At 46.9% G+C, this 10,629-nt stretch overlaps 1 protein-coding gene and 1 long non-coding RNA gene across 2 annotated transcripts; both read left to right on the forward strand.

Annotated features, from left to right (window-relative positions):
• Window positions 1-188: 188 nt before the first annotated feature.
• LOC123058852 (uncharacterized) lies at window positions 189-1,172 on the forward strand. Its single transcript, XR_006427308.1, has 3 exons — window positions 189-246; window positions 338-415; window positions 1,053-1,172. It is a non-coding gene; the product is annotated as an uncharacterized lncRNA (long non-coding RNA).
• A 1,593-nt stretch (window positions 1,173-2,765) lies between these two features.
• LOC123062750 (protein NRT1/ PTR FAMILY 5.10) lies at window positions 2,766-7,375 on the forward strand. The gene is made up of 4 exons (XM_044486400.1): window positions 2,766-2,929; window positions 3,047-3,264; window positions 5,852-6,342; window positions 6,416-7,375. Exons 1-4 carry the CDS (start codon window positions 2,857-2,859, stop codon window positions 7,203-7,205), a joined length of 1,572 nt encoding a protein of 523 aa, XP_044342335.1. The 5' UTR covers window positions 2,766-2,856; the 3' UTR covers window positions 7,206-7,375.
• Window positions 7,376-10,629: the final 3,254 nt, after the last annotated feature.

Below are 10,629 nucleotides of genomic sequence, written 5' to 3' on the forward strand. Positions count from 1 at the left end.
ACACTGATCTCTCCCTTGGTTATGATACATGTAACGACGAGGTGTGTCGCGACGCCCAGAACAAGGTATGGTAACATATATAATAGCTAGCGTTTTAGTATCTTCAGTGTTGGTCCATCTTTTGCAGTGGCATATTTGTTTTGCTGCGCCAACGTTAATTATGTGTTTTTTCCTCGGGTGCAGGAAGACGACGATGAAGAAGAAGAACTGAGAGAAGAGGAAGAAAGGATAGGAGAGTCATTTGATGTAATGCCATAAATTGTGTGGTAAAGAACCATTTTGTGGGAAATTGATTGACCAGTTGACTAATTATTTCTTGTGTGTTTATCTTCTGAAGTACCTTGACGATGTGGAATTTATGGAGAAACTCCGCAAGAAACGTGCTGAGCTCTTAGCCTTACATTCCAAAATCCAGGTTCGAGTCCCAATCTCCTTCAATTTGTTAGTGGGTGTATGTTTGTATAGTTTTTGTGCGGTTCACTGGTGTTTGTACCTCCTAAAACTTGATGATTGTATCTCCTAAAATCTGTTAGCTCTTAGCCAAATCTGTTTGGTGTTTGAAACTGGTCTGCTATTTGTTTTTCTTTGCTCTGTTTAGTTGTGCCATGTACAAGATTAGTGGTGCCGTTGCATGTTTTTGTTTAGATGACTCCATATACTCGTTGACCGTGCTGAGAAAAGTAGTGTTGCTGCTGTGATTTCAGAACGTGAACCACTATGTAATCAAGAACCCTAGTTGGTCTGTAACAGGACTGGAATAGAACATCATGGTTGACTACCACTCCCTCCATTCCCAATTAGTTGACGCAGATTTGTACTAAATATGCGTCAACTAATTTGGAACGGAGGGAGTATATTGCGACTATATTTTTCGCCATCAGCCAAGCCTTTGAAATGTCGGTATGTCAGTCTTTCCCAATTCTCTATCTCTGATGTCATGTGGAGGCACTGCCCGTGTATGAAAGTGATGAATATGTGACATCGCTGTAAAGTCGTTTAAGTATTCAAATTTTGTGTTCTTTACTAGTTCTATCATTGCTGCCATCTTGTAGGAGGATGAAGAAACGACCTGTAAAGAGTGAAGAGTGGAGATGTCCCTGCTTATTATCACATGTTTTCATTTATGTCAGTAATTTGAACTCAGTGAAGCTTGCGAGTAATTGTTGTTTGTGAACTTGCTATCAAGTTAAACACTTTAGCTATTATGACGTTTGTGTGTTGTCATGTGTGAAGAAGGCTCTGGAAGACGGGTTAACAGCCCAACCCCACGTCACGGACGAGTAAACAGCGGCACGAACCCTAGAAACATCTAGTTGCAAATGGGGGCCCTCCCCCTCTTGACTCTGCCCTAGCACCGTCTCCTCAGGAGGCGGCCGGGGCGGCGAGAGCCCCTTTTCTCTTCGTCCACCCCCCATCCCCCACGCCGCCGCCGGCAGGCGCCCCTGTATCTGGTCGGGTTGGTGTTGGCGGCGGCGGGACCTCCCATACCCGCGCGCGGTTCCCCGTCCCGGGGCAGAGGACGACGGCAGTGAAGCTCGGACGGTGGTGTTCCGGCGATCTAGAGACGGTGGCTGGCGGCGGGCACGGTGGTGGCGCTGTGTGACGCCCCCGAAATTAATGGTGCACTAAACATCCACGCAGCATGCATGATCATGATCAGTGACTCACGGTATAATATCACAACACAACTCTATTACTCAAATATAAACAAAGAAATAGTATATTACAAGCCCTCTAACCAGGAATCCAGGAATAAATGCCACAATCCCTCTAACCATGAACATCAAAATACAGGTTGGTTCGCATATGGTGCTAGGAGAATAGTTTTTTTTTTAGCCTATGGGGAGTTGTTCGTCGGCCTGCGCCTTTTCTCGGTCCCATCGAGCCGACCAGTTAAAATCCGGACCAGACCGGATGTTCTTTCGGACTGATTTCACTAACCAGACCGGTCACAAATTTTGGGCGGGCCTTCCTTCTCCGGCACGGTGCGGTCCGGTCCACGAGCGGGACCCCAATCATGATGCTCCGGCGCATCGGCGTCGGCATGGCCATAGCGTCCGTCGCCATGGCTGTGGCGGCGCTGGTGGAAGCCGTGCGCCTCCGCTCGGCCAGGGACGCCGGCCTGGTCGACCGCCGGCAGGTAGCTGCGCCGCAGTTGGTGCTGATCGATCGGCTTCGCCAACGAGTTCACCATCGTCGGCTTCGAGGAGTTCTCCTATGACTAAGTGCCCGGCGCGCCACGGAGCGTCGGGCTCGCCTGAGCATCGCGGGCGTGAGGAGCTACACCAGCGGCACGCTCGTCTCGGCGGTTGACTGTGCGACGAGGAGCACGAGGGGGAGAGCTGGTTCTCGGACAACCTCAACCGGCTTCTTTTTTTTTTTTGCAGGGAATTTAGAGCTTTATTCAAACAAAATCGTTCTCTGAACAGTCAGCTAAAAGACTGCTGATCAGGAAGCTCTTCTGCTGCTTTGGAGGTGCTCGGTTTCCTGTATTTTTCCAAGCGAGATACGTCTACACCAACAAATGCGAGCCTGTAATGTAGACTCGACGAGACGACCGGAGTGCAATCTGCATCTCGCCCCAAAGTGAGAAGCCAACCGATCTGCATCTCACACTTGATTTCACGGAGAGACATGCCTTGATCCACACTCACAAAGTCACAATAATAGTGGGGCAGTTATTAATTCCATCGATTTAGACAGGCCCCTTCTCCATCACGAGAGACACGTGGATGGTAGTAGTGTAATAAGTACCGCCCAGGGCAGCTGTAACCTGCAGGTCCGCCAGCAGAAGGCACACACTGAATAGATCACGCACCGGCACCACCTCCGGCCAGAGCGCCAAGGCGCGAAGCGATGGAGTCGGGCGAGCCACTCCCACGTCGCGACGGCCGCCGCGGCGGCTGGCGCGCCGCGCTCTTCATCGTCGGTAATCTCGCCGATCATTCCCCGCCGTGCGAGCTAATTTGTTTCGTCCTAAACGTCTCTCGCTTAATATGTGTTTAAAAGCCTGAACTAACCATCTGTGCGCCGTGCCTGCGTGCAGCCGTCGGGTTCTTGGAGCGCATCGGGTTCACCGGCGTGGGGGGCAACCTGATCACGTACCTGACCGGCCCGCTGGGCATGTCCACGGCGGCCGCCGCCGCCGGCGTGAACGCCTGGTCCGGGACCGTGCTGGTGCTGCCGCTCGTCGGCGCGCTCGCCGCCGACTCGCGCCTCGGCCGGTACCGCGCCGTCCTGATAGCCGGCGTGCTCTACCTGCTGGTCAGTGCTAGCACAAACTTCGCCCCCTCCCCTGTTCCGAGCATCTTTAGAGCATCATCCATGCCGCGCCTTGATTCCCTTGCCATTATTGCGCGGTAGGCGGTCGGGCGGCGGAGGTGACAATGATTTGCTCCACCGTAGAATTTCGCCAAGACTTCATTCTGGGGCGTGTGTCAGTACTATGCGAAACCTTTTGGAGTTGCCATCCAGCCACGGCAAAAGGTCTGGTTCAATTGCCGTCGGCGAATTGATGCATCGTCGCCTATCCTTGGTACACAACCGAGAAATGTCTGGATCGACCATCTCGTTGAGGTTCCAGACCGCGGGGTTAGCGGGGAAGTAACCAGAAGGCAACCGACAGATGACACATCCATGTGATGTGATGCGTACTGCTGCTGTCATTCTGAGATACTCCAGCGCTAGGAGCCAAGCTGGTCCCGTCCGTACAGAATTGGGCGTGGCTGGATCTCGTGAGTCAGCTGAAAATTTCGCTTGGGGTCAATCAATTTTGTGAACGTCAGATGCGAAATCAACGGACATAGCCTTTTTTTCAACCTCCCGCACATCTACTTTCTCCCCGCAGCCAGCTACCGCCGCCTCCTGCGGCCGGTGGCGCTCCCACGACCGCCTCGCCGTCCCGCCCTTACCTGAACCACTCCACCACCTCTTTCATCGCCCCCGGTCATCCCTCTAGCCACCCTCCCCTTCCCGTGTTGAGTTTTTTCTTCCGCGAAGCCCCGCCGCTGCCCCACCACGCCATCACTCTGAACCCTAAGATAGATAATGAGGTGATGACTGTGAGCCCCTTCTTTAGCTCCGGCGAGGCCCTTCCTCTTTCTTTCGTTCAAAAATCGACCGACCTAATTGTGAAAATCAATCGACTGATATGTAGCTAAAATAGAAAAAAAATAAATAGATACTCCCTCCGTCCAAAATGTAAGACGTTCTTATGTTTTGGGATGAAGGGAGTACATAAATTTTAATTTTCTCTAAACGATGGTTCTTGGTTGCCATATTGGTCGTCAGATAAAACGTAAGATTCTCCATTAAAAATAAAAGATAAGATTTTTGGTTGCCGTAGTCTACTCTTTTTTTTGTGAGAAACCACACTCTACTTTATCTGTACTGTTTGTAAGAGAGTAACATGCCAAAGTGTCCTTCTCAGTTCGAGCACAACAGTAAAAACAAATGAAAAATAAATTCAAAACATTCTGATTTTTGTGTGGCAAATATTAAGGAATGTTTGAGTGCTTGCAAAGTTCCAAGATGAAATCACATTCGTAGAAGTCGCAGCCAAACAAAAAAGCAGTGCTCCGAAATGTGTTTGGAATTTTTGGAGTATCATTTTTTCCCCATGACTTCCATGATTGTGATTTCATGATGAAACTATCCAAACGCCCAAAACTTTCCTTACTGTTTGTAAGAAAAATAGATTTTTTTTAAAAAAATAACCCTTTTCTCGATTTTACTATTTATACGGGAGCATGTGAGTCCAAGAGCAGATACTCTGGGTAACATGCAATCTCTTCAAATAAAAGATAAGATTGCCGAAAAAAAGATAAAACAAAAAAATTCTGTTATAGCACTCTATTTTACTTCACATATTAATTTTATTTGAAGTTTAACTTTCTGAAGTTCCACCAAGTTTACATAAAAGTATAATATTTTTTCAATTGTCAATATACCATTTTTAGGGCATCTTCAACGGCAACCCGGTAAAAACCTCCCGCATCCGTCCGTGGACAGGGGTGACCAGTCCGCGAACACGGATACAGGAGGTAGCCATCCAACGTTAGCCGCATTCTGTCCGTCAGCAAATTCAAATTCAAATCTATGCTAAACCACACAATGCGTCGAATCACACCCGCCGAATCGCATCTCCGATCACAACCAAAAGGAGGCAAATATGCTTAGGTTTTACATGCACAAATTCAAAAGAACATCAGTCCGGCAGTCCGTGCATTTCTGCTGCTGCTAGTGATTTCGAGAAAGGGCTAGTATCCAAGGTGAAAATATCCTACGATACCATGTATCACGTGATACCACGTTACAAAATTTTTACATTTGTTGAAAATTTCTTAGTTTTTTTAATGTTCACAAAATATATTTCTACTATCCCCAAAAAGTTCAGATCAAAATTTGAAATACACATTAAGAGAAAAAGGATGAATGGTGTCAAAAAAAGGCTGATGGAAAAAATGACACTATTCACACGGGGACTTCTCTTTTTTGTTTCTCCATGTATATTTTAATTTTGGACTTGAACTTTTAGGGATTGTGGACACATGTGTTTTGAACATTCAAGATTTTTTTTTCATTTTTTTTGGATTTTTTTGAATAAATAAATATTCCCAATTAAAATGGAGACCCCTCTGTAATGCTTTCATGTGCATACTTTTATACAGTTTTGCTAATTGGTTATGTCTCAGTCGATACTATATTCGTTCGAGCTTGTGTGAAGATTTATGCATTGTTTTCTTCTTATATACTATATGTCACTTGAATGAGATTTTGTTAAATCTCTTAGTTGACTGACACCTAACCACACCCTACTTTACATCCCGTTACTAATGTTGATGATGAGCAGAGCTTGGGAATGCTGACGGTCTCGTCCATGCTGCAAACGCCGCAACCTCATCCTGCCGGCTGCCACAGCACAGGCAGCACCTGCTCGCCGCTGCCCTCGGCATCATCGCCTGCCCGGCTCGCCTTCTTCTACACCGCGATCTACCTGCTAGCACTGGCGCAGGGCTTCCACATGCCATGTTCGGAGGCTTTGGGCGCGGACCAGTTCGATCCCAGCGTCGGTGCGTCCCGGAGCTCCTACTTCAACTGGTTTCACTTCTCCATATCGTGGGGCTACGCCATCGCGGCGATCGTGGTCACCTACATCGAGGAGAATGTCGGCTGGACGGAGGGGTTCGCCGTGTGCTGGGCCACCATGGTGGTGTACCTCGTCGTCTTCTTGCTCGGCACGAGGACTTACCGTGTAGAGCAGCCCGTGGACAGCAGTTCCTTGGCGCACCTCACCAAGAAGCTCACATTTGGAACCAACAATGCCACCACTGACACACACCGGTGAGTGCAAATTGACGTGACAGAGAGATGGTGTCATGGTAGTGAGTAATGGCGGGTGTTTTTACTTGTGCAGGCTTTTGGCGACGGACCAAGATGTGGACGGCAAAGGGTTCCTCATTAAGCTGCTTCCTATCTGGTTGTCAAGCATAGTCATCGCCGCGGCCACCTCGCAGGTCTCCACCCTGTTCACCAAGCAGGGCAGCACGATGGACAGGCGCCTGGGCGCGGCCACGGGCCTCGTCGTGCCGCCCGCGGCGCTTCAGAGCTTCGTGAGCTTCACCTACATCGCGGTGGTCCCCGTCTACGACCGCGCCCTCGTGCCCCTCGCGAGGCGCCTCACCAGGCACCCAGCGGGAGTCACCATGCTCCAGCGCATCGGCGCCGGCATGGTCATGTCCTGCGTCACCATGGCCGTCGCGGCGCTCGTGGAAGCCAAGCGCCTCCGCGTGGCCGCTGACGCCGGCCTGCTCGACCGGCCCGACGTGGCGGTGCCGATGAGCCTGTGGTGGCTGGTGCCGCAGTACGTCCTGGTGGGCTTCACAGAGGTGTTCTGCTTCATCGGGCTGGAGGAGTTCTTCTACGACCAGGTGCCCGACGGGCTCCGCAGCGTGGGGCTGGCCCTGTGCCTGAGCATCTTCGGCGTGGGGAGCTACGCCAGCGGCATGCTCGTGTGGGCGGTCGACTGGGCCACGACGAGGGGCGGGGGAGAGAGCTGGTTCGCCGACAACCTCAACCGCGCGCACCTCGATTACTTCTACTGGATCTTGGCTGGCCTCAGCGCCTTGGAGGTGGTCGTGTTCTTGTATTTTGCAAACCGGTATGTGTACCGGAAGAATTCTGAGCAGCCAGTCGCCCTCCATTAGGGCATCAACAACTGGATGCACAACGGTGTCCAGTGGCATAGAAAGCTGCACTCTGCAGTGCGCTACAAACACCTTCCTACAGTGCATTGTCGATATATATAGATGCATATATGTATAAGCCTCCAGTTATGAAGAAACTCATAACATATGATGATCAAAAATTAATTTTATCTTTGTGCTGTACATTACATTACACGAGATGAAATGGGAAAAATCAAAGCTTGTCAAGCATCTATCGGCCCTGGTTCAAACCGAGCGACACAAAAGGGAGGAACCGAAGAACAGAAGCATCAACGCTCCCAAATCAAGAAGACCACAATAAACGCTAGACACAGCCTTTTAAATATAGGCCGATACGACCAATATATGGGCATATTTATTGGTTTTGGAGATCTGGCGATGTAAACACGAATATCATTTTGTAAATATCATTTTTACATGTATCATCTGACATGTATTGAAATATCCACCGATATGGCATATATTTGGCCAATATGGCCACTGATATAGACCGATATGTAGATGACAATAATTCTTTATCAGAAAGTAACGAAAATACAATTATGTATTTACCACTTCATCATATTATCAAAGTCATGCTTAATATTTTGTAGAAAAGCATATATAACATATTTTTTTTATTTTAGATTAAGGATTTTGTGAATCTTTCTTAAGGACTTTCTTGATTAAGAAGTTAATAAAAGTAGAGTCTAAATTTGTTATGTCAGAGCATTGACATCAAATATTTTGTTTTACTAAAATGGTTTGCCCCCGCAAAAAAACGACATGTTTTGAACAAGAATAATGAAAACAATTCACATACATTCTCTCCAATATATTGACATATTGATAACCCACAAGTATAGGGGATCGCAACAGTTTTCGAGGGTAGAGTATTCAACCCAAATTTGTTGATTTGACACAAGGGGAGCCAAAAAATATTCTCAAGTATTAGCAGCTGAGTTGTCAATTCAACCACACCTGGAAACTTAATATCTGCAGCAAAGTAATTAGTAGCAAAGTAATATGATAGTAGTGGTAACGGTAGCAAAAGATAACAGTGGTAAAAATAGTGTTTTTGGTATTTTGTAGTGATGATAGCAATAGCAACGAAAAAATAAATAAGCGAAGAATAATATATGGAAAACTCGTAGGCAATGGATCAGTGATAGAGAATTATGCCGGATGCGGTTCATCATGTAACAGTCATAACCTAGGGTGACACAGAACTAGCTCCAGTTCGTTGATATAATGTAGGCATGTATTCCAAATATAGTCATACGTGCTTATGGAAAAGAACTTGCATGCCATCTTTTGTCCTACCCTCCCGTGGCAGCGGGGTCCTTACGGAAACTAAGGGATATTAAGGCCTCCTTTTAATAGAGAACCGGAACAAAGCATTAACACATAGTGAATACATGAACTCCTCAAACTACGGTTATCAACGGTAAGTATCCCGATTATTGTCACTTCGGGGTTAACGGACCATAACACATAATAGGTGACTATAGACTTGCAAGATAGGATTAAGAACACTCATATATTGATGAAAACGTAATAGGTTCAGATCTGAAATCATGGCACTCGGGCCCTAGTGACAAGCATTAAGCATAGCAAAAGTCATAGCAACATCGATCTCAGAACATAGTGGACACTAGGGATCAAACCCTAACAAAACTAACTCGATCACATGATAGATCCCATCCAACCCATCACCGTCCAGCAAGCCTACGATGGAATTACTCACGCACGGCGGTGAGTATCATGAAATTGGTGATGGAGGATGGTTGATGATGACGATGGCGACGGATTCCCCTCTCCGGAGCCCCGAACGGACTCAGCCCTCCCGAGAGGTTTTAGGGCTTGGCGGCGGCTCCGTATCGTAAAACCCGATAATTTCTTCTCTCTGATTTTTTTCTCCCCGAAACTCAATATATGAAGTTGGCGTTGGAGTCGGAGACACAACAGGGGCCCCACGAGGTAGGGGGCGCGCCCTAGGGGGCAGGCGCGCCCCCCACCCTCGTGGCAAGGTGGTGGGTCTCCTGGCCTTCATCTTTTGCAGACATTTTTCTTATTTTCTGAAAAGTGGCTCCGTGAAATTTTAGGTCATTCCGAGAACGTTTGCTCCTGCACATAAATAACACCATGATAATTCTGCTGAAAACAACGTCAGTCCGGGTTAGTTCCATTCAAATCATGCAAGTTAGAGTCCAAAATAAGAGCAAAAGTGTTTGGAAAAGTAGATACGTTGGAGACGTATCACATATCATCCGATATGTCGAAGCCAAACTGGCAAGAACCCAATGTCTGATATTTTGAACCTTGATGCTAGGCCCTGCCAATAAATATGAGAGGAAGGAAGGATTGAGAGAACCAATGGTTGGAGTAAGAACATCGAGGCATCTACGGGATCCACGCATATCCATATCCCGTTATCTAATTTTTGCTTTTGACCGCCTTAGTGCCCTTAGAAAAATCCCGTTGTCTGGGCTTTCTGTCTAAGAGCCATATAATTTTGTAAGGATATCTAAGACAAACTTTGTAAGGATATCTAAGACAAACTAACTTGCTCAATAGATATATATCAGCCCAATCATGATGTCCGCCTTTTCGAAGTCCATCCTGCCAGCTCATGCTTATTCATCATTTCCCTCATATTGTACTTCTACATATGGAAGGAGATTTCACGCACACAAGGGCGGGGGCACCAACCCCATTTTTTCTTTTGGCTTTCAATTTTCAATCTCTGTATCTTTTGAATTGAACGTCCAAATTTAGCGCCGTTTTCATATTCGTGTTTCTTGTGACGAGGGCTTTGAAATAAAACCTATTTTGAATACGTTTTGACGAGTTTTTAAAACTTCTTCAAGTTTTAACCGTTGAAACTTGATACGACAAACAACAAAAGTCACAACTTTCAGAAACTAAAACTTGGTGTGCCCTCATGCGAAATTGAATGACTTTGCGGATCGCGAAGCAATGCTGCGGCCGAGCACAGCTGATAATATGTGTGCCTCGACCCCTGCATGCTCCTGTGATTTTTCCTTCTACATGTTTGTCATGACAAGTAACTTCCATAAGGCTAACTTTTGTATTGTCTTCGAATCTAGCAACTACGTGCAACTTCCATATTTGTGTACTAGACCATGGCACATCAAATTTAATTAGAGTAAGTGTCCCTTAAATGCCTTCTTTCGTCTGCTTTACGGTGGCTTCTTATTAAATGAAAGACATCTCCACTACACTTGTGCCTTGAAACCTGAAAACAATGGTTATTATGACACGAGGTGAAATAGTTGATTTTTCTTCTCTTCCTTCCCTAGACCTACTGAAGTTGAAGGTATGTCCAATTATGAAAACAACAGGTCCGACAACAACTATCTATGAAGAATCTAATTTTTATCTCAGGATTTTGATCATGTGA

The sequence above is a fragment of the Triticum aestivum genome, chromosome 3A (assembly GCF_018294505.1).
Source record: "Triticum aestivum cultivar Chinese Spring chromosome 3A, IWGSC CS RefSeq v2.1, whole genome shotgun sequence".
NCBI classification, from domain to species: domain Eukaryota; kingdom Viridiplantae; phylum Streptophyta; class Magnoliopsida; order Poales; family Poaceae; genus Triticum; species Triticum aestivum.

What these genes read in the sequence shown, in the direction of transcription:
- LOC123062750 (XM_044486400.1), top strand. Translation starts at nt 2,857, where the DNA reads ATGGAGTCGGGCGAGCCACTCCCACGTCGCGACGGCCGCCGCGGCGGC. An exon ending in CCGGCGTGCTCTACCTGCTG is followed by an intron (nt 3,265 to 5,851) that starts GTCAGTGCTAGC and finishes GATGATGAGCAG; the next exon opens with AGCTTGGGAATGCTGACGGT. An exon ending in GCCACCACTGACACACACCG is followed by an intron (nt 6,343 to 6,415) that starts GTGAGTGCAAAT and finishes TTACTTGTGCAG; the next exon opens with GCTTTTGGCGACGGACCAAG.